The following is a 24,570-nucleotide window of genomic DNA, read 5'->3' as shown; positions in this document are numbered from 1 at the left end:
CCATTATACTTCTAGCATAGAACCGCTGCCAGGTTAGAGCTCAGCGGAGCTCTGATCGCGGCAGCCTCCATCCAGCCCAGGAGGCATTGTAAGCCGGCCCGCAGATGGGAGCATGGAACCGGCCCAGCGGGAAATAGCCCGCTGTCCCGGTGGCCCAATCCGCCCCTGGATGCAGCAAATAACCTGAAAAAGTGGCTTCTGATTTTCAATGTGGCATGAGGTGTATCGGGCACAACAATGTGGCATAATGTGTGTAGGGCAGCACTATCTTGTGGCATGTGTACTTGGGCCACTACAATGTGCCACTACAATGTGGTTTCATGCAAACTCGCCAGGAACTTTTGTGTTCCAGTATGATATTTCGCTCTGGAAATTAGACCACGGTGGCTCATATTATGTTATGACCTTGGCTTTACTGTTGATTAAGAATTTGTGCTGCCTGTTCGAATCCTTGGAAAAGTTATAGATTTCTCTGTCTCTAACCCTTTGACTAGGGATTGTTTGACCATGTTTATTACTGTGGAATCGTGTTATTCACATTACTGTGAAATATATAATATTCTCTACTTGTCAGAGGTTTTTGTTCTATAATCTGATGATGTTTTATGTTCATATACCCTCTATTTAGTTTCTGATGTGCTGCTGCAGAACCTTGTGCCAGTGCTATTTATTACCAAAAAATATTACCTTGGGTCTGCAATTTGCATTATTGTAGTACTACCTTCATTTTTCTGATATTATACCTCATATATATAGATTGTTTTCTGTCCTATTGCCTAGTTAATTTGAAGTGTACCTTATATCTAGTGATGTGCGCCGACCCCCGTGTTATGGTTTTGGATCTGTATCTCCTTCAAGGTTTTGGATCAGGATTTAGTTTTGCAAACCACCCTCAAGTGTTTTGGTTTTGGATCTGGATTTTTTAAATAAAAAATAGATTAAAAGTTTTAAAAACAGCTAAAATCATGTAATTTATGCAATCCAAAACCCAAAATTCGGATTTAAAATCCGAAATCCCGAAACGCAAAAAGATCAGAACCGTGACCCGGATTTACCAGGATCTCCTCAGGAGATTAGAACCGCGACGCGGATTTACCCGGATTCACGAAATTCTGGTGGATTCGGATTTCTGGAGAACCGAACCGCACATCTCTACTTATATCTGACTAGTATGGCCAATTAATTCATTATCATAGTTCCAAATTGTGATAAACCTTACTACCCAAGCTGAAGTCCTGCTTGCATCCTTGTGCTGGTAAGCATAAATGATTTGAAGGGAAAGATGACTGCTATAAATGAAAATATGTGGTCTGGTTGTACAGGTCTATCACTAGCATAGGGTGTTATTCATAAAACCTCTATGAGGGATTCTCCTTCAGTTACACTCCCATACTTAGGGCCTTATATATTACAATCCGCCTAAATTTGCAAAGCGAAAATTTCTATTGTTGCTGGAATTTAGCATTGTGCTTTTGCTGGGAGAGACGGGATCTGCTGTATAAGAGCCTTTCTCGTCGAAGAGCTGGACGCAGAGTGATACACTAGGCCATCACTCTACGTCCGGGTTCAAATCAAACATGTCTAATGCATGTGAGGCCATCTAAGGATAAACAGGATTTATCTCTGATATCTGCTGTGGTCGCAAAGCATCCTCCATAGGTTTCTATGCTAGGCTGTTGGATTTACCAAGCTCCTGAATGTTTTGCAGAGAAAGTGGTCCCTCCATTTTAAATTCTGGGAATCCTTAGCTTTCCCACAATTTCAACTTAACCCCTTCGCTGCAAAGGACGAGTGGGGTTGGCCATCCTCATATACAGTACCTTAAAACGGCAGATGACGAGTGAGACTTGCCATCCGCAGAAAATTGTGCCCCCCCCCCACCCGGTTACTTACCTTCTCCCCGCCGGCACTAATCACCAATGGGGAGTCCTGGGGGTCACTAGAAATGGACCCGGAGCAATGACGTTTGCTCGCATGCACCTATGATCACCAGACAATATTGCCCTGCGCTATGGAAATCAGCCATTTACTGTATATGGGTGGGAGGGCAATACATACCATATCATGCACATATCTGCACCTATGAATGTGGGGTTTCCCACATATGAAAGAGGGGAGTCCCCTCTTTCTAATTATGTGAACCCTTAGTAGTGATCACCAGTTAATATTGTCCAGCGCTAAGGAAAAAATTGTTTTCCATAGATAAGGGAGGGCATATTGTTCCCCATCTCCCCCATACAAGCCTGCAAACACATGGGAGCACCCTGTCTTGAAAGAGGGGAGTCGTATCTTCAAACCATGTGCCCCCTTAGTAGTTATTGTCTAGTGAACAAAAAAAATAAATTTTCCACTGACGGGGAAAGGGGATCTAAAGCTCTTTTCTCCCCCATCTTGTGCCAAATAAAAAAAAGTGAACCCTTATTTAATGTGGTAGGTTGTCTAGTTTTTAAAATAGGTTTAATTGGGCTACCGTACTCTTCCTATATGTTTGAAGCATTTAAACCGAAACAGCGAAAACATTTTTTAAATTCGCATTTTCATTAAGGTACAGATTTTTTTGTCAAATCCTACACACAGAGGGCCTGATTCAGAGCCGGACGCTCTGACCAGAGCGCTCGCTCTGAATCAGTGCCCTCCTACCTAAAAATGGAGTTGCCTCCTGGCCGCTCGCATAGCTGTGGGTGGCCACCCACAGCATATGCGAGCGGCCAAAAAGATGACCATCGCGACCATCGGCCTTGCGACGAGACCCTGCGGTAGGGTCTCGGTGACCGCAAGCCCTGGAGTGATTTTGGCTCTATCAGAGCCAAAATCACTCCCACTGACATCACTAGTGATGTCAGTGGGGCCGGACCCAGATGGTAGGCGTTCCCATGAGAACGCCTCCGTCTGGCAGCCACGCCCCCGGCACGCCCACCAAAGGGGGAGTGCTGTCAGTCACCATCGACAGCACGCCCCCTTTGGTGCGAGACCCGGAGCGACAGCTTGGCTGTCGCTGTCCGGGTCTCGCGCATGCGCACGACGGAGCTTCCTCCGTCGTGCGCATGCGCATTGGGGTAACATCGACCCGCTTGCGAGCGTCCTGTGCTCGCGAGCGGGTCTGAATGACCCCCAGAATCCCACTTTTTACTATTTTGGAAAGGTGGATTATTGGCAAAACAAGAACCACAAAATATGTCTTTGTGGTGCTTATAAGGCTAGGAAAAAAATCACATTTGGTTTTGGTTCCCTTTTATGAAACTGTAAAACAAAACACTTTCTTTGCCAATTTCGGTTACATTTTTATGGACGTGTTAGAAATTCTTCTGAAAAACAAGGTATATGCCCAGAGTCTACTTCACATGCGCAGGTCACCGGAAAATGTTGCAGCAGACATTTTCCTGGTGATTTCCCTACTGCGCATGCACAAAACGCAGAAAAAATGGCAGCCTTTTCCAGGGGTTTTGTGTAGCGCTGCTACAGTCGACGCGGGGCTACGGAGATGTAAGTATAAAAAATATGGGTGCAGGGTGTACAGTGTGGGCCCGCACCCTGCACCCATTATAGATACGCCCCTGGACTGTCATCAGAAAATGGCCTCAGCACAAGCATGAGAAAACCCTCAGCAGCGAAGAGGTTAATAATTATACCCCTTAGAGACAGACAGGGTAGAGGAGTAGGCGTCTACTTACTCCAAGCTTCACTTTCTGAGTAATAGCCCAGAACCTTTCTTTCCTTTGTATGACTGAATCAGAGTTATGGTGCCTACACAGGGGCGATTTTTTTGAACGATTTGTAGTTAACGATGTCGTTAACGACAAATCGTTCAGTTTCTGAGGTATAACAATGAACGAAAACTACAAATGTGCGCTCCCGTTTGTAATTTTCGTTCATCGTCCGAACTTCCTGTCCAACCTGACGATATTGTCAGGTTGGACATGTTCGGGGATGAGGGAGGGAGCCCGGCACTGAAGGAAATTGTTCTTGATTTCATTCAGTGTTTTGTGCTCAGGGGACAAACTGCCGGGGACACACGGGACGATGTTCGTTCAGGGAGCATCGTCCCGTGTGTACGCACCTTTCGGAGCAAAGCAAAAGAAGGAATAGGAAAGGAGCACATTTGTACTGTGACAATACCATGCTGCGCTGCAGGCGTGCAAAAAAGTGTGAAAGTGGTATGTCCCAGCCCAATTCTAAATTTCAGTGTAAAAATAAACCTGTCCAGTATGAATTTCCCTACATGCAAAATAAATAAATGCATTTGCACTCATTCAGTGGCGTAACTAGGGTATTTGGAGCCAATGGCAAGAGTAAAAAAAACGTAGGCTGCCCTCAACTATGTGCACGTGCCTGAGGCGCACGTGCCCAATGAAAATGGGGGCAACAACATGACACACCACCTTTTCTCGTCACTCTGGGAACTTTCCTTTCCATATGCACCTTAATGCCCCCAGTAGTAGTGCCCCTTATGCAATGCCCCAGTAGTTGTTCCCATAAGTAGTGCTCATCATGCAATGCCCACTGTAGTAGTGCCCCTTATGCAATGCCCACTGTAATAGTGCCCCTTATGCAATGTCCCCAGTAGTAGTGCCCCTTATGCAGTACCCCCAGTAGTAGTGCCCCTTATGCAGTGCCCAGTAGTAGTGCCTGTCTCGCATCATGCGAACCGACCCTCCAGATACGTCAATCTGAGAATCGCCACCCGTGACTTTGACAGGTTACCTCAGCACGTATGGTTAACAGCCACCAGCAGAAGAAACTATAATGCTAAAGCATAAGGTGAGCTTCTGCTCCCACCTGCACACACAATTATCAATACTTAGAAAAATAGGCAACATGAGCGATATGAGGCCTTGAGTCATAAAAACACAGGTCTAGAACTAGAATTAATGTTTAATTCAAGAATATCTTCAAAGCTTAGTTACAAAAAGTTACAAGAATATATTAAGGTAAAGGAATCACACAATTACTCACAAGTTCCAGAAATAAATTAAAAAGAACAAATTAGCAGAACAAACCACTCCGTTGGACTGAATGGTTTTGGGATGAGGCCGTCCCAATGTAGATTTCTGGATCAGCTGTACATTTTGATAGCCTTTCTCAGAATGAACAATGTTTCCTATCACACACACATTTTTATTCCATTTCACAGGCTGCTCTGGGTCACTCCCCTCCCTTGGGATAGTTTAACCCTTCCATTGTTTAGGTGACTGTAACGGAATCGGTATGAAATCCCGACGCCGCAAGATCCAGACTACGCTAAAGGTAAGTTCTAACTAACCTAACCTCCCCCCCTAACCCTCCTTTAGAGGTGCCTAACCCTAACCTCCCTCCCTAGTGCCTAACCCCCCTCTAAGTGCCTAAACCTAACCCTCCCTTCCCCGCTGCCTAAACCTAACCCTCCCGGGGGGGTGCCTAACCCCCCCTTCCCCTAACCCTCCCGAGGGGTGCCTAACCCTAACTCCCCCTAACCTAACCCTCCCCCTAGCCCGGCTTACCTTTGATCGGTATGCCGGGAGCCCGGCTCCCAGCGTAGGTAAAATGACAGGCGTCGGGGTCTCGATGCCTGTCATTAGACAGTCGGGAAGCCGGCGGTCGGCATTTTGACCGTCGGCTTCCTGACTGCATCCCGACTGTAACACAGGGTTTCTTGGTCACCTGAGCAGGGGTTAGGTAACTGCTCATTCCCTCCTGTTTGACGCTCAGAGGTTAGGAGAGAGATTCGACACCTTGCTGGTTGGTCTGTCTCTCGTTGGCCTGTAAGCCTGACCCCCTGTGGGGTTATAACCACAGGGGGTCAGGATCTCTGACCCTACACAGAACACAGACACAGAGCTCTTAATGACGGCTTATCAAGGGCCAGAATAGATGTCGCACAAACATTTTTCTTATATGCCACATACAATTGAACACATTTATGGCTGAGACAGGAAGACAGAACTTCCTACAATCTCTGTCTCGTCTTCAAAAGGGAATTAGTTCAGAGGAGTTTTGTCACCTATACACATACAAAGAATGCTACACACCAATTTACAAGGGCACGTTAAATGTTTATACCAACACAGAGTTCTGTCATCTATCCATATACAACAGATGCTACACACCAATTTAGGGAAAGTTACATGTTTATGCTGACACAGTATCGTGTACAGTTATGCCCATGCGGATGTGAAATCCGCTTTTCCGAAACAGTTCTCCTTATGTAATGCCAGGTGTTAGTGCACATTATGCAGTACCCCCAGTAGTAGTGGCCCTTATGCAATGCCCCCAGTTGTAGTGCCACTTATACAGTGCCCCCAGTAATGCCCATTATAGTCCCCCCGTAGTTTCCCATAATGCAATGGCCCCAATAGTACCCCTTATACAGTGCCCCCACTAGTGACCCTTATACAGTGCCCCCAGTAGTGTCCCTTATACAGTGTCCCCAGTAGTACCCCTTATGCAGTGCCCTCAGTAGTGCCCCTTAAGCAGGACCCCAGTAGTGCCCCCAGTAGTACCTATGCAGTACCCTTTATACATACAGTGCCCCCAGTAGTGCCCCTTATACAGTGCCCCCAGTAGTAGTGCCCGGTAGACACACATAATTATACTTAACCGAATTCCGGCTCCTGCGCTCACCGCCGTCTGCTCCTCCATTCCTGCTCAGCACTATAGGAGAGACGTCATGACATCTCTCCCTTCACCCACTGCGGGTACCATAAGGGAGAGCTTCAGCCTGGCTCCGGCCTTGGGTGCAGCAGCCAATAAGAGTCTGTCTGACTCTTATTGGCTGCAGGCGCTAAAACAAACACACCACTGATGGCAGCGGCGTGTTTGTTGTAGTGTGTAGTGTCACGGACCGCACTGCCCTGGACGGCGGGGACGCCGCTGGGTCCGACAGTGCCCAGCGCACGTGCCCACCTCTACTCCTCCTAGATACACCACTGCACTCATTGCATTGCACGATGATTTGTCAAGGTCCAGATTTGCTCCTTTATGTAGCTTTGCTCCTAATCCCATATAAATCCCTATCTATTTCCTCATCTACATCTTCGTGTTTCTGTAATTTATCGTCCTCCAGGTCTTTTTTCCCAATTCCATTAGCTACCTGGTTCACTTATTTCCTATCCTTTGACCAACCAACTCTCATACAAGCCCACTCATACAAGGGAGGAAGCAGGGCCGGCCCTAGCCCAAATTTTTTGGTAAGCAAGTATATTTTTTGGCGCCCCCTATGCAGTGCCCCTTTTACAGTGCTCCCAGTAGTGGTCTCCCCTGTGCAGTGCCCCCAGTAGTATTCCCCATATATAGTGCCCCAGTAGTACTCCCACCCCCTATGCAGTGCCCTTTATTTAGTGCCCCCAGTAGTGGTCCCCCCCCTTGTAGTGCCTCTAGTAGTAGTCCCCCCCTTGTAGTGCCCCCAGTAGTAATCCCCCCCTTGTAGTGCCCCCAGTAGTATTTCCCCCCTTGTAGTGCTCCCAGTAGTAATCTCCCCTTGTAGTGCTCCCAGTAGTAGCCCCCCCTTGTAGTGCCCCCAGTAGTAGCTTCCCTTTGTAGTGCCCCCAGTAGTAATCCCCCCTTGTAGCGCCCCCAGTAGCAATCCCCCCCTTGTAGTGCCCCCAGTAGTATTCCCCCCTTGTAGTGCCCCCAGTAGTATTCCCCCCCTGTAGTGCCCCCAGTAGTATTCTCCCCCTGTAGTGCCCCCAGTAGTATTACCCCCTGTATTGTCCTCAGTAGTATTCCCCGCCTAGTAATCCCCCCCTTGTAGTGTCCCCAGTAGTAGTCTCCCCCTTGTAGTGCCCCCAGTAGTAATCCCCCTTGTAGTGCCCCCCGTAGTAATCCCCCCCTTGTAGTGCCCCCAGTAGTATTTCCCCCCCTTGTAGTGCTCCCAGTAGTAATCTCCCCTTGTAGTGCTCCCAGTAGTAACCCCCCTTGTAGTGCCCCCAGTAGTAGCCCCCCCTTGTAGTGCCCCCAGTAGTAATCCCCCCTTGTAGCGCCCCCAATAGTAATCCCCCCCTTGTAGTGCCCCCAGTAGTATTCCCCCCCTTGTAGTACCCCCAGTAGTATTACCCCCCTGTATTGTCCCCAGTAGTATTCCTCGCCTAGTAATCCCCCCCTTGTAGTGTCCCCAGTAGTATTCCCCCCCCGTAGTGCCCCCAGTAGTATTCCCCCCCCCTTGTAGTGCCCCCAGTAGTATTCCCCCCCTGTAGTGCCCCAGTAGTATTACCCCCTGTAGTGTCCCCAGTAGTAATCCCCCCCTTGTAGTGCCCCTAGTAGTATTCCACCTTCCCCCGCAGTAGAGACGTAATAGAAATAAAAAAAAACACACTTACCTGAAACCCGCTCCTGGTCCCGCCGCCGATACCAACTCCTCCGTCCGCCGCTTTGCATTATGGGAGTGACGCCACATCATGACATCACTCCCATTACCCACTGCGGGAGCCGGAAGATGTCCGGCTCTGGCAGTGGGAGCAGCCGATGAGAGTCTGTCTGACTCTCATCAGCTGCTAAAGCAAATACACAGCTGCCGGAGCCGGAGGCTGTGTATTTGTGCTGTATAGCGCTGACCGAACTCCGTCTGGTCAGCGCTACACACGCGGTGCAGCTGTGTCACAGAGACACAGTCTGCCCGCAGCCCGCATGGTACACAGCTGAGGCGCCCTTCACTATGTTGTGCCTTACGCAGCTGCGTGCCATGCGTAACGGGAGAACCGTCCCTGGGAGGAAGTGAACTTCTTTCACTTACTTCCTCCCTTGGTCTCTCCCAATGAACTTCATCTCTAACCCACTATGATGCATACTCCCTTATCCTTGTCTTCTATTTCTTCTGCTCTATTGCTATTCTCTTAAACTTGGTTTTCCCACTCTCTGGACCTCACGCAAGCAGCTTTGCAATTCCATCCTTGCAATTATGGTAATGCCGCATGAGGCATCAAGCCGGCTGCCGCAGATGAAAGAGGTCAGGAAAAACTTCAACAGCCGACAGAGATCTTGGCCTCTTCTCTCCCCCCCAACGGCAGCGACATGCTCCCATTTCCATAGCCACCCCCTCCCAGACTGCAAAAGGCAGCACACAGTCAATTAATTACAGTTTGCTGCCAGTCTGATCGCAGACCTGTTCTGCACATGCTGCCAGTCAGATCGCAGACCCGTGCCAGTTGGATCGCAGACCTGTTCTGCATGTGTGCACTGAACTAGCCTGCACTGCTGAATCAGGCCCTTTGACCACAACCAACTTCTCTTCAGTCTCTCCTTGTTGGTCAAGGCAAATGGCAATTTGATCATATGAAAGTGACCACCCCCTGTGGGTTCCAAGTGTCAAATGTATTGACTAAGGCTATTTAACCTTTTCACAACTACTAATGCAAAATGACAAAATCTGGTGGCTGTGCCCGCTTTACCAAATTATTTATGCCTAAATCCTTGCTGGTCAAGGCAAATGGCAAGTGGGTCATATGTATAGTAAGCGACCACCTTCTGTGGGTTCCAAGTGTGAAATTTGTTAACCCTTGCACAACTACAGCTTATTCAAGATGACAAAATCTGGTGCCCATGCCCACATTACCACCCTATTTTCATGTCAAAATATTGTTGTGCCCGGTAATGTACAAATTTGTGTAAGAGATGACATTTATTGTATACACCTTGTAACTTGATTTAATTGTCACTGACCTGACTGAGAAATACAGTACTAGTAATAACAATTGTAACATCCACGTATGCAGGTTGGTAGAGGAGATTACATGAATGCTAGATCACACACCTGATTATAGTAATATATAACACATACAATAAAAATAACATAAAGGCTTACAATTCATAATATCTAGTTATTTGGAAATCGTTGCAAATAACCTTATAAAACTGTAAACCTTAACCCCCTTATTCCGGCAAATTTAAATTAGCCGCTATTTTAAATCAAATACTTGTCACCGAAAAGTCTCTATGGTAGGAGGAGGGTCTGACTGAGAGAGTCCAAATCCTGGCACCCAATAAGCACCAGCAGCTGGCCCTGGCACTGTGCCTACACTTGCATCGGGGAACTGTGCCGGGGGCTAAATCCAGCCCCCACCGACTCCTCAAATAAGAGATCAGGGCATCATGATGAAGAGGTGGAGCAGCCGCACTAATAGCAGGGAGACGTGAGTCAGACACAGAGCGGAGGGAGGGATCAGACATACATACAGTCAGGGAAGCAGCATGGCTGGGGACAGCGAGCAGGCATTGCCCAACCACACGCCGCACAACGGGCAGCCGTTCCTGATCGGAGTCAGCGGGGGCACTGCCAGCGGCAAAGTGAGTGTCTGTTTCTTCCGTGCCCAATGACAGTAGCGACATGGGAATAAGTTACGCCTATCGCACTTGCGTGTATGGATGAGTTGTGTGCGGCAGCAGCTGTGACTCCGGTAATGAGACGTGGGAGGGGGGATTTATTTGGCAGATGAATTAGCCTATTGCCCCGGAGGTGTGCGGATGTGGTGGTCGTCCTTTCCGTTCTCCGCTTCCCGTGGGAGGTTACCGCGTGGCTGGCCCGGGGGAAGTGGAGAGGAGCGCATGTTCCCCACGCTGCAGCCACGGCATGTGGTGGTCAGATAGCGGCAGCAGCTCTGCGTCCTACAGAACAATGGATGGGGAATCCCAATGTCACATTACAATATTACATGGGGAGAGTAGATGTACAATTCTCCCCAGAATAAAGAATGGGGATTCCAGTGGAAATTTGTGTGGGCGATAAATGAGCAGATAACACTCTGTTGTGTCTTACCCTCCTATAACCAAAGCACCATGCACGTATTCTGTAAGCAGGATGGAAACGTTAATAAATACTATATAATGGAATAGAGAGCCCGGACGGATGACGCCGCTTATTTGTATTGTAGGTCATGGAATCCGTGATATTATAATCTATAAATTCCAGTAATCCATCCACTATAGACCTGCTTTGACGTGGGTGACAGCCTACAACCTCTGCTAACGTGTTACATGCTGCATCCGGTAGCTAGAAGGATTGTGTTAACCCCTCATTGTCCTATATGGAAGTTGTAGTGACCCTTCATAATTTTTTTTATTCCTAGTGGACAATTGTATTTTATCTGTATACTAAATGAACCTACCTGTGCCCCATATACACGTTACTGCATTACACGTCCCTTTCCTCATTTTTGAAAGTCTGTTATTCTAGAATGATGTAGTTCTATCTAGGTGTAATTAGATGTTTGTTGGGCTAATGAGGCCTTGTATTTAATAGTTTATTGCCAGTGTGACGCTACGTGTGCCGCGCTTCCCAGCAGCCAGCGTGCCCTCAGTCCTGTTATTTCTGCTTTTATAGTCTCTTCAGAGATCTATGATAATAAATAATTTTCATAACGTTGGATTTTTAGTTCTGCTAATTTGATTTTACAGACTCCTTAATTTTGGTTAACATTCTGGAATATGTAGTTCTGTTAGTAAATTGACAGATATTATGTCATATTCCAATTTTTATTGAGGGTGTGCCCAGCAGAGCTATTTAGTTGTTTCTCTGCTCGGGTGTGAGAGCCACTGGCGCCCACATTTGTGCTCACAGCCTCCTGGGGTGGCAAGCAGAAATGTGCAAAAAAATCTGTTTTGTTTGGGCACCCTAACAAAGACTTAAGACGGTTTTAGCTGCTTTACGTGGCTAAACCTGTACGTTTTGGCATGGCAAGTGCAATAATCATTGGGCCTAAAACAATTGTATTACTCCGTTGTTCGGGCACCCATTAATTATTGCTGAGCAAAACACTTATTCCCCCCTTTGAAGTATTAGTAATTAAAGTAACAGTACACCGTGAGACCTTTTGCTAAAGAACATGCTACTTGTAATGAGCAAGGCAGAGCCTGAGTTTGTGTTGTCTCATTACATATATATGTGATGATATTACAGCCCTGTGGAATTGGGTCAAGTCTTTACCCACCACCACCCTACAGACTCCCTCCGCTTTTGTGCAGACAAAGGATGTGACTGAAGCGAGCGTTAACATCTTAGCTGCTGTACCATCTATAGTGGCATATTTAGTCATGCCTCATATTTCATTCTAAGTGCCTAGTCACAAGCCTTAATCACTGTTAGACTCCATGCTCCATGCATTTCTTCGATCTATCCAAGCTGTATAGCTAATGTTTGTTCTGGAGGCCGCTCTGTTGCCTGTACTGCTTGTGCTGGAGTCAATGCAGGTGTCCATTAAGCTCCCCAGATATGGTTATGGTGTAAATTGTGATGGGTCACTTCCTCTAGGAGATGGTGTTTTTTTATGTCTTGATTTAAAAAACCTCATTAGAATCTAAATTGACCAATCCATGTACTATTTTAGGATAACTATATGTAATGATGGAAGAAAATAATCCAATTGGGTCATCTTATTTCTTGAATAAAATCTCCCAGTTACCAGATTGCAGCCAATCATTAGCAGAACGGAGAAGAGAGCACTGCCAGCTGGCCAGAAGATTCATGCTAATACTCTGTATGTAAATAGTCAACAATACTCCTGAATTGACAATATCTGCAAATCCATTCAGGAACTCCGTTTACTGCACACTTTCTGTCCTAGCGGCCCAGTTAGGGTGAGCTGGGTCTTGGGATATTCGTGATCCTGTTGAATTATGTTTTAGTTGTGATTTTTATTTTGTCTTATTGCAATGCAGATTGCTCATGGTAACCTCATCTTCTGCTTAACTGTATATGGAGCCAAATTAAAATGCAGGTTAACCACAGGGTTTTTGCCGCTTTGCTCATCTGCTACTCTGCTAGCGTAGGGCATCTTTATTTTGCCGAAAGTGTCCAAGTCGCAATGCGATGTTACTAGCACGCACAAGCAGACTGTGCTGATTAATTTGATATGTGACACTTGTATATCTGTGTGCATGAACCTGTTTACGAAGTGCTACAATGTAGCAGCCACAGCTTTTTTCATTCTGTCGCACACAGATATAAAAGTGTTGCATATCAAATTAATCAGCACAGTCTGCTGGTGCGTCCTTGCGACTTAGACGCATTTTCGGCAAACAAGCGCAAAAAAGACACATGGTGCTGCCTGGCAGAGTCTCATGGGTTGTGAAGCGCTGAGAGGGGTTTGTAGTGCGACTGCAGCAAAGATGTAGAAGGACACATTGGGCTCGATCCTATTCTATGTGATGTGAATAGCGCCGGGAGTGAGCTCCCGGAGCTATTCAATACACCGCGCTGCTAAGCCCGATTTAAGGATTCCTTCTCGCACCCCTCCGGGGATGTGAGCAAAAGTCCAGGCGTGATGCTGTTTTCTGCCCTTAGGGTAGAATAGAATCGAGCCCCTTGTATGTGTCATTTACTAAAGGCTAAATCAATCAAATCTACCAGGGCTAATGCCACTATCACAATTTATAGACCGGACATCCTATGTCCGAAGCATCAGTTGGGTAAACTGCATGACAAACAGCTGCTTTTTAGTAAACTGGGGAACTTATAGATACTGGTAGGGGAGAAAACCATTTGGACAACCATACAAAAAGATAACTGCCTCAATGCTGAGTAGCACTGGGCCCCTCCTGGTACCCTCGGCAGGTGGCTCATGGAGAGACTTTTTGTTTCACTTTATTTCCTATAAAAGATTATTTTCAGTATGTATATAGCAGGGAGGGGAACTCTCTATTATTAAAATCTCTCTCTCTCTCTCTCTCTCTCTCTCTCTCTCTCTCGTACAGTGTATTGGTATTTTATTTTATATGGGACCAATTATCTTTTATTTATAAGGCAACACGAGACTCTACAGAACCGTACAGTGGGGAGGTAGTGGTGGACACAGGTAGCATAATTCTGTGCTTAAGATGTTATAGGCAGGTCGTATAACAGGTATTGTAAAGGAGATTTGGAAGAACCAACAAAACACAGATGGAGGAGTTGGGAGCAAACAAGTTAAAGGGGGGCATTGCTTATGAGAGTTTACAATTTAATGAGTGGCTCAGAGAACAATAGGTGTAATTGGATTTATAAATTAGACTGGTAAGCTTTGAACAGATGAATTAAGAACCATTGCAGATAGGTGGGTAGTCTGAATAGACATTGTAGTGTGTCCTATCGGTGTAGAGCAGCACAGGACAAGTTCTGGAGGTGTTAGTGTGATGTGGCAGTTAGTGGAGAATTTATGTGATGGTCCATGGTTGGACAGAGAGAGAGGGAGATTTGGAGGTGTAATGGAGAAGAGGCAGATGAATGTGAAGTGGTTTCAGGAATGTGGAGTCTGGTTCTGCCCCCAGCTCTGCAAAACATTACAGAGTGGCAAAAGGAAGAGCAGGTTAAGAATGAATTGAAGTGGGTATAAGCAGATGAGAAGAATGCCAGATAGAAAGGGGCTGTAGTAGTCAAGGTCCCAGTCCCTCTTCCATCATAAAAATATCTCCAGGACTAGACCATTCCTCACCCACAAACGGGCGTATCTATATTGGTTGCCCCTGCACCTATTTTTTTTAATGGGTGCAGGGGCAAAGTCCCACGTCGGCTGTTGCAGTGCTGCACTAAATGCATGGGAAATGGCCACCGCGTCCATTTATTTGGCGTTTTCTGTATGCACAGTGGGGAAATCACCGGGAAAAAGATGACCGCCATCTTCCTAGGGACCTGTGCATGCGCAGTAGACTCCGGGCACAGACCAGTGTCCAGAGTCTACTGCTGTGGTCAGTACGCTGCTGGGCGCCATGGAGAGAGGAGGGGGCCCCCCTCCGCTCTTAATATGCCCCTGCCCAGAAAGTTACCAATGGGAGAGATATATCAAGCCTTGGAGAGAGCTAAAGTGGAGTAGTTTCCTAAAGCAACTAATCAGCATATAGCTCTCATTTCAAAGACTCCCCACTTTATCTCTCTTGATACATATCCCCCCTGGTAACTTTGTCTAGGGTCTAGTCTTGTAGATATTTTGATGATGGAAGAGTGACTGAGTTGGGGAGTGAAGGAGAGGGAGGAGGTGAGTATGACACTCTGGTAATGGACATGAGGAACAGAGGAGATCCTAGTATGGCCCGCGAAGGAGGGTAGTTTTGAAGGCTCTAGAGCAGGGGTATTCGACATGCGGCCCTCTAGCTGCTGTGGAACTACACAAGCTTAGGCTTGCTCAGATGACTGATGGTGATAGAATGCTGCATCATCGAAAGCATCACTCGGAACTGCAATGACAGAAGTGAGCGCTCCAGAGGCGTCACTGGGTGTGGTGACACCCGGTGCGCACTGCATATCCTCCCGTGCCCCCCCCCCCACTTGTGAGGTGGAGCTGTGTGCCAGAAAAGGGGGTGTGACCCAACAAAGGGGATGTGGCCTTGTGGGACATCCCTATCCCATCAATCAGGGGGCGTGCCCATCATCCTCAGAGGTGCTGGGCTGCCCCCGAAGACTAGTGCCTGCTCTGTCGGCTCCTCCTCTGTGACAGGAGCTAAGTGCTGCAGGAGAATGTCACACTGCAGCACCCAGCTCCTGTCACTGAGGAGGAGCTGTCATTTTGGTGTCTCCCCCTCTGAAGGTGACACCCAGGTGCATCCTGCACCCCCATATTGACGCCACTGAGTGTCTTTTGCTTTCATATACTATTCATCTTTGGACATGGCAGCAGTGCAAACTGCATACAACTAAATTCGGGGCCTTAGATGAAGCTTATGTAGTGTGTGGGTTTCCAAATGGCAGTACACCTGATATGGCTTGAATTTTAGGGCTCTATTTAAAATGTATAATTCGATACCAGTGCTAAAAGTGCTTTTCACAGCTTTGAGCTATTCATGTATCACGTTACTGCAGAGAAATCTGATTTCTTCTGTGGTATCTCGTGGTATTTTCGGCTGATTTTTGCTTCCCTATGTTTAAGTATGGGGAAAGCGACCCTTCCGCTTTTCATAAAGCAACAGTACACTGCTCTGAGAAAAGCATAATGCCAACTCAGGATGGCATTGTGACATGAATTAAGCATTGTTGGACTAGAAAAGCAGAATAGAAAAGGTGTTGTCCTCAAGTACCACCGAAAGTTCATGTTTTTGTGGATTTCTTTAATCGTGCACAGGTGTGTTAATCCAGGGCTTGACAAATTTTTGTAAAATCTAGGAGCCAGTGTAAAAGTTTAGGAGCCAGACCATCATTCACTACCAAAATATAAGAACACGCGTGCCCCATCGATGCCCCTCAACCTCCCCACATGCTTTCAGACCACCACACATGGTCATCAGATTCTGCCACATGCCCATACCTGCCTCCAATCTATATTGTGCCACACCCTAGGTCCCAAATCCATATTATTCCACACCCTATTGCCCAAATCCATATTATGCCAGACTGTAGGACCCAAATTAATAGTATGCCACACAGTAGAACCAACATGCATAGTATGCCCCACAGTATGACCAAATTCATACATATGTGGGATGATGAGTTATATAAGTACATATGAAGAGACGTGTAACTTGGGGAGGGGTGGTGGGAGAGGCACACTTGGGGAGTTTTACCTGAGCGCTGAAGGAGCAAGGTGCAGGAGTCTTATTAATTACAGTGAGGCAGTACTCTGGGCAAGGAGGGGGTTAAAGGCAGGTAGTGCTGGGGTTAGGGAGGGGGTGAGGGTACATAGCAGCTGGGGCAGTACTGGGGGCAAGGAGGGGGTTAGAGACAGGCAGTGCTGGGGGTAGGTAGTAAAGGTAGATAGTAGATGGGTCATCACTAGGGGCAACGAAGGGGTTAGGGGCAGGCAGTTCTGGGTACAGTATTTACCTCCTCCTTCCTGCTGAGAGCTGTCTCTCACAGCATGAGCTGCGCCTCTGCTTGTCCTTCCAACTCCCTCCTGGCATGGGAAGTGTCCACCTCCCCAGCTTCCTGTATGCGGAAAGCTGGCTGGAGGAGTTGAGGGTGAAGCACAGGCAGCTGGAGGAGCCCGGCACCGACAACATAATGGGGGCAATAATGCTTCTGCTGCAGCCGTCAGAGCCACAGTGTGACCGGCAGGGAAGGGGTACAGAGCCAGAGGAGGAGGATGTTGAGGTGCCGCCAAAGAGCTGCTGGTTTCAAATAGCAGAATGGTGCGCTGATGTGCAGGGAGGGTGGGAGACACTACAGGTGCATGGCAATAGGCTGAGGAGAAACTAAAGTCAGCATGGCGATTGGCTGCAGCGCAGTGTGTCCTGTGAGATGGACCCAGTCATTTATTAAAAGTGGGTCCTGCCTTCCTGGATATTCTGGTCACCAGGCAGCAAAATCTGGTCGCCATGGCGACCTGGCCCCCGGGATTTGTCAAGCCCTGCGTTAATCTATTTTGCTGGGTCAGTATATATCGCAACTGCTGCCACATACAGGGTAGCACCCAGCTAGCCACATCACTCCTGAGTCTTGCCACTTGATGAGAGCCCACAATTCCAAAGAGAGTGCCTTGTGGCAGAGAAAAGCTCTATAGTTAGCAGGGGATTAAGGTTGATGACAAGAGGAGAAAAAATAAGTAGATTTTGTCCCCTATGTTGCTGTACTACTATTGATATTTGATAGATTTCATTCATACCAACTACAAAAACCACAATGGTTCTTCCATGTAAGCTAGTGTGATTCTTTTAGTTCAGGATTCATGTCTGAGGGGTTTATTTACTAAGTGTCGGAGTCTAAAACCTGGCACTTCCGATTCGTGTTTTATGGCTGAAATGTAAAAGGGCAATGCTTTCACTAGCCCTGTCTTGTGGCTATTTAAATTTCGGGCATAAAAATATTTGCAAGCGCTGGGTCTCGAATCCGATGCTATGGGGGGGGGGGTTGAGGGGGTTTAAAAATATGATATGCTTTTGATTGGATCTATCTGCACATACTAGCATACTAGGGATTTTACTTTCGGATTGTTAGTTATTTCCATTTTCTTGCTGCTACAGGTTTTTTAGCAGAAACATGTACTCCTTACATATTATCTGTTCAGTTATCATCAAAATATTTCATAGCATAGCAACAGTAATGTGGAGGCTGCTTACTGCTCTGTTTGGAATTCACTTTTTCATTGTATTTTGTTTTTCAATAGTGTTAAAATGAATATATGGGTATAGTTCATATACATAGAATAAAGTTGGCTATTGCTGCTACTTTTTTTTTTTTTGCAGTTTATTTAAGATCACCAAAATCGTTAACACACGCTGGCATTGTACAATTATTGCAGGGATATCTTTAAGCAAAAGCTAAGGGGTTCAGATTGCGCTAAAAACTTGTTAAATTTAGTAGCACCAGACATCATGAGATTGTCCATAGTCATGTAGAACTCCAGTCTAGAGAACCATTCAGTTATACTTTGGGGCAGAGGTAGATTCCAATAAACTGGGATCACCGCTTTGGCTGCACTATTTAAATGTTTCAGAAGTGATTTTTTATTTTTGTAGGGTGACACTGGGCCAATAATCAAATTGAGGAGCCAAAACACAGGTTCTGAACTAACTCCCTGACCCAGCTTCTCCCTAGACAAGGAAATCACTAAATCCAAAAGGGGCGTAAGACTACGCAGTCCCACCTAATATGAAGTGGGGAGCCTACATCTAAGGCTCATCGACAACAAGTGGCAGGAACCCCTGGGAACATTTTAGCAACCATCGAGGGGCAACGATACCAGCGTGTAAGTACCTTAAACTCTACACCACCGAATAGCTATCTGAGCAAGACATAGGGTGGGATGTACTAAGGTTGCAGTGAACATTCTGCCAGTCACCGCAACCTTACTAATCTCATATGCAATTAGTATCGCAAAAGACAGCTCTTGCGATAAGAGCTGCCTTTTGCGAAGCGCCAACGCAGAGTGAGGGGGTCTCCATGGGACCTCGCCCCTTCTGAGCCCATGGGAGCTTTTTGCTGGTGACCTGTGCAGGAAGCCCCGGGCTCCTCCTTGTACCCAGAAGAAGATTAGGAGGAACCGGAGGACCCAGGTGGAGCATGGGCCGGCGACCAGAACACTCAGGTGAGTGAAGGCCATTGCTGGGCGACTTCAAAGCGTCTGGTATGGGATGCGGTAAGAAGCCCATAGGCTTCTATAGGGTAACGCAAGGTTTTTCTGGCATTACCCTCCACACTGATAATAGGTAGTACATATGGAAATGCGGTAAAAACCCTGAAAATTGGATTTTTGCAGCATTTTTCCTTTTAGTACGTCCCGCCCATAGTGGTCTGAAAGATCTTGCTCCACTCCTTAGATTCTAATTGTATGCCAAGGTCCCCTTTCCAGTCTGCCGTAAAACAGGGCAGCATGGAAAAAGTATCTTCTTTTGAGGATTCGGTAGCCAAAGGGGAAGACTATCCTGGAATTGGCATAGTGATTCTAAAAGGGTGGGGGGGGGTCTGGGAAAAGCCTCGCGTATTGATTTGCTAGAGAGAGTGTTTAATGGGAAGGTACCTCCATATCTCTGAAGCGGGGAGGTTCCAAGTCGTTTGGATCTGGCTAAAAGAATGTGTACCAAATGAGGACACCAGCTGACTGTCACTGACAACCCCGGCCTGTAACCAGAGATGTAAAGACCTAGGGGCCTTACCAGCGTGAAAGTCAGGGTTATAGAAAATTTGAATCAAAGGAGAGATCTCAAAGGAAATACAAGGCTGCTTTCGTATCGATTTCCATAAAGACCGAGTTGGACCAACAGTGGGGTGATCAACAGAAGGGAAAGTAGGTATGCAAGCCCAAGACTCACAGGAAGAACTTTATTTTCAATCCTCACCCACTGCTTGTCCGAATCCGTTCCAGACCACTCTAAAACTCTACTAAGAGAAACTGCTTCATAGTACGTACGAAAGTGGGGTAACTGGAAAGCACCCAAATGTCTACGTCGGAAGAGCACATCATGTCGGAAACAAGGTCTTCGCCCACCTCAAACAAATTCTCTTCCCAAACAATTAACGTTCAGAAACCAGCTCCTAGGTATATAAATCAGGAGGGTCTGAAGCAGATAGTTTTCTCGGGACTACATTAATTTTTAATAATACTGGCTCTACCCAACCACGAAAAATACCTCCTTCGCCAGTCCCATAGCTCACTTCGAGTCCTTGCAAGTAGGGGAAGGAAGTTAACCGAGTATCACCGGCAGAGATCCCTATTTAATAGAATCCTTAGGTACTTTATACTCAAAAGGTGCCAGGAGAAAGGAAAAGAGGCCTTCAGATTCTCTACCACATTTGGGGGAACTGTAAGATTGACTGCAATAGATTTGTAATAATTAATTTTTAAATTTGAAAGGAGTCCGAATTCATAAAATTCCTTCATTTGACTGGAAATGGACACAGATGGGTTAGTTAAAATGGTCAATAGATCATCTGCGAACAAAGCCAACTTGTATTCACGGTTTTCCATGGTCAGCCCAGATATATCAGAGTTAAATTGGATCGCTAGAGCTCCATACATAGAACAAATATGAGGGGGGACAATGGACAGCCCTGACGAGTGCCATTGGTAATCCGCACACGCTGAAAGAGAACCTTTGATCTTTCTATGGGCCGTAGGTAAAGTATATAGTCAGGTGCATAAATATTGTGACATTGTAATGGGACAAACTAAACAATCCTAAATCATATGCAGTGGGTGTATTTTTTTAAAGCCTCCATTTCCTCCAACGTGAATTCCCTGTCTTTATCACAGATAGTGGGGAAGCCAACCTTGTGGAGGTATTTAGACACTTGAAAGGGTGACTCTTCCAAGGTTGCTTTGGCAGAAGAGAGATTATACAGCTTTGAATAACAAGAGTGAAACGCAGAAGCGATATCTGGAGTCGTTATACGTTCTTGGCTATTGCTACTTCATAAAAAAAGTTCAGAGGGTGGGTGTTGGAATTGCAGAGTTAGTCAGGTGCATAAATATTGGGACATTGACAGAATTTTCATATTTCGGCCTCTATTCACCACCACAATGGCTTTGAAATGAAACAAACAAGATGTGCTTTAACTGCAGACTTTCAGATTTAATTTGAGGGTAATTACATCCAAATCAGGTGAACTGTGTAGGAATTACAACGGTTTCTATATGTGCCTCCCACTTTTTAAGGGGCCAAAAGTAATGGGACAAACTAAACAATCCTAAATCTAACTTTCACTTTTTAATCCTTTGCAGGCAATTACAGCCTGAAGTCTGGAACGCATAGACATCACCAGACGCTGGGTCCCAAAAGTAATGGGACTATCAACTCAAAAGCTATTTCATGGACAGGTGTGGGCTATTCCCTCGTTATTTCATTATCAATTAAGCAGGTAAAAGGTCTGGAGTTGATTCTAGATGTGACATTTGCATTTGGAATCAGTTGCTGTCGACTCTCAATATGAGATCCAAAGAGCTGTCACTATCAGTGAAGCAAGTCATCATTAGGCTGAAAAATCAAAACAAACCCATCAGAGAGATAGCAAAAACATTAGGTGTGGCCAAATCAACTGTTTGAAACGTTCTTAAAAAGAGAGAACGCATCGGAGAGCTCAGCAACACCAAAAGACCCGGGAGACCACGGAAAACAACTGTGGTGGATGACAGAAGAATTATTTCCCTGGTGAAGAAAAACCCCTTCACAACAGTTGGCCAAATCAAGAACACTCTCCAAGAGGTAGGTGTATATGTGTCAAAGTCAACAATCAAGAGAAGACTCCACAAGATGTAAACCATTGGTGAGCCACAAAAACAGGAAGACCAGATTTGCCAAATAACATCTAAAAAAGCCATTACAGTTCTGGAACAACATCCTATGGACAGATGAGACAAAGATCAACTTGTACCAGAGTGATGGGAAGAGAAGAGTATGGAGAAGGAAAGGAACTGCTCATGATCCAAAACATACCAGCTAATCAGTGAAGCATGGTGGTGGTAGTGTCATGGCGTGGGCATGTATGGTTGCCAATGGAACTGGTTCCCTTGTATTTATTGATGATGTGACTGCTGACAAAAGCAGCAGAATGAATTCTGAAGTGTTTCGGGCAATATTATATGCTCATATTCAGTCAAATGCTTCAGAACTCGTTGGACTGCACTTCACAGTGCAGATGGACAATGATCCGAAGCATACTGCAAAAGCAACCAAAGAGTTTTTTAAGGCTAAAAAGTAGAATGTTATGCAATGGCCAAGTCAATCCCCTGACCTGAATCCGATTGAGCATGCATTTCACTTGATGAAGACAAAACTGAAGGGAAAATGCCCCAAGAACAAGCAGGAACTGAAGACATTTGCAGTAGAGTCCTGGCAGAGCATCACCAGGGATGAAACCCAGCGTCTGGTGATGTCTATGCGTTCCAGACTTCAGGCTGTAATTGCCTGCAAAGGATTAAAAAGTGAAAGTTAGATTTAGGATTGTTTAGTTTGTCCCATTACTTTTGGCCCCTTAAAAAGTGGGAAACCGTTGTAATTCCTACACCGTTCACCTGATTTGGATGTAATTACCCTCAAATTAAATCTGAAAGTCTGCAGTTAAAGCACATCTTGTTTATTTCATTTCAAAGCCATTGTGGTGGTGAATAGAGGCCGAAATATGAAAATTCTTTCAATGTCCCAATATTTATGGACCTGACTGTATGTGTTATAATTATGCCACCTGTTAAGTGGCCCATACATGGTGCGATAAATCAGCCGATATTACGGATTTGGCTGCAATATCGCACCGTGTATGGGCATGATATCGGACAGAGCGCGCACCCATGGTGTCGTACATCGCACCCCTAGATCTTACTGCAGGATTAGTTGATCTGGGTGGGGATGCGATGTGCGATCCCATGCAGCGTTATGCGGAGGTTAGAGCCAGCTTATTGGGCGGTTGGGTCGGCCGCCCGATTGCATCATGTGTAGGGATCGCCTGATATGCCTTACGTTGGATCCCCCCGTCGCGTTGCACGGTGCATATTGCACCGTGTATTGGCTGCTTTAGACCTATCTTTTGCACCAGGAATAGTGCTTGATCAAGTGCGCACTGATATTGATGACTGTGAAACCAAAAATAGGGACATTCTGTACAAGGGCAAATATACGCATTTACTTCCGTGCATGGAATGCTGGATAAATTACACCCAACTTGCACTGAACTCTGCACCAGCCCCTATATGGGCATCCATATTATTTATATAATGCACAAATATTCCACGGCGCTTTTACAGAGGATATTTGCCCATTCACATCAGTCCCTGCCCCAGTGGAGCTTATTCTATTGCCTATCATGTACACACAAACTTGCACACAAGGGTTAACTTTTTATTTTTTTTGTCAGCAGCCCATTAATCTACCAGTATGTTTTTTTTTGGATTGTGGAATGAGTACCCAAAGGAAATGCATGCAAGCATCGGGAGAATATACAAACTCCACACAGTTAGGGGGGAAGGGGAGCGACCCTACAACCTCAGTGCTGAGAGGCAGTAATGCTAACCAATATTCCATCCGTGCTGCACATATATTCTCAGTTCATGAAAAGTGGCTGAATTAAAACTGGTTAGCAACATGTGGCACTCCAGCTGCTGTGAAACTACACATCCCAGTATGCCCTGCCAAAGTTTTGCTGTTAGGACATGCTAAAACTGTTATGGGGCACATCCACTAGACGATCTACTCCCTGTCCAACCTCTTAACGATTTTCCCTTGAAGTTTCCCTTGAAATTTGATCTTCCACTCTGAACTATTTGCAAAAGATATGCAAAAGATTTGCAAAGGATTTGCAAAAGATCTAACGATAAACTATGTTGTTTCAATCTGTGATTGAGAGCTTTCAGCTGTAGTGGGCAGATAGTGGTTCATCGTTTGATCGTTCAGTGAGAACGATGTGTAAACGATGTGTAAACGATTTGTAAGCAATCAAGTGAAATTGACCTGCATGTTCAGTCGATGGAGGAGACGATCAAACGACCAGCGGGAGTGCGCATCGTACATCGTTAGAAACAATTACTGCACGATTTGCAAACGATGTTCAAACGATGTTTGAACGATTATCGAACGATTTTATCATTATCGTTCAATCGTTCAACTTTATCGTCTAGTGGATACCCCCCTTTACACATTGCCTATCCCTGAATCAAAAGCTGCTCATGTTTGCAATCTTTAAAGCTATCAGTATAGCATATCTAGCTTGGAGCAACCAAAACTGGACACAGCTCAAATAATCCCACTGCTAAGTCTACTACAGGTTGAGTCTCCCATATCCAAATATTCCGAAATATGGAATATTTTTAGCATGACTGAGAAAGTGAAACCTTTGCCTTCTGATGGTTCAATGTACACAAACTTTGTTTAAAGCACACAATTATGAAAAACATAATTTAAAATAACCTTCAGGCTGTGTATAAGGTGTATATGAAACATAAATTCATTTCATGTATGTACACAAACTTTTTTTGATGCACAAAATTATTAAAAATATACACTGCTCAAAAAAATACAGGGAAGACTAAAATAACATCCTACATCTGAGTGAATGAAATATTCTTATTAAATACTTTGTTCTTTACATAGTTGAATGTGCTGACACCAAAATCACACAAAAATTATGATTGGAAATCAAATTTATTAACCCATGGAGGTCTGGTTTTGGAGCCACACTCAAAATTAAAGTGGAAAAACACACTACAGGCTGCTCCAACTTTGATGTAATGTCCTTTAAAACAAGTCAAACTGAGACTCAGTAGTGTGTGTGGCCTCCAC

General features: G+C 45.7%; 1 protein-coding gene across 1 annotated transcript in view; it reads left to right on the top strand.

Annotated features, from left to right (window-relative positions):
- The first annotated feature begins 10,058 nt into the window (after positions 1-10,058).
- The window catches only part of LOC148512082 (uridine-cytidine kinase 2), a 56,752-nt gene continuing 42,240 nt past the window's right edge, over positions 10,059-24,570 (top strand). Inside the window, exon 1 of the mRNA XM_088482233.1 lies at positions 10,059-10,254. Within this exon, the coding sequence (XP_088338359.1) occupies positions 10,159-10,254 (96 nt within the window). The 5' untranslated portion in view covers positions 10,059-10,158. The remainder of the gene's footprint in view (positions 10,255-24,570) is intronic.

Source organism: Taudactylus pleione, unplaced genomic scaffold, assembly GCF_031769625.1.
Source record: "Taudactylus pleione unplaced genomic scaffold, aTauple2 ptg000283l, whole genome shotgun sequence".
In the NCBI taxonomy this organism is placed as follows: domain Eukaryota; kingdom Metazoa; phylum Chordata; class Amphibia; order Anura; family Myobatrachidae; genus Taudactylus; species Taudactylus pleione.
Note: the sequence above shows the minus strand (reverse complement) of the source record. Positions and strands in the feature narration are given on the sequence as shown.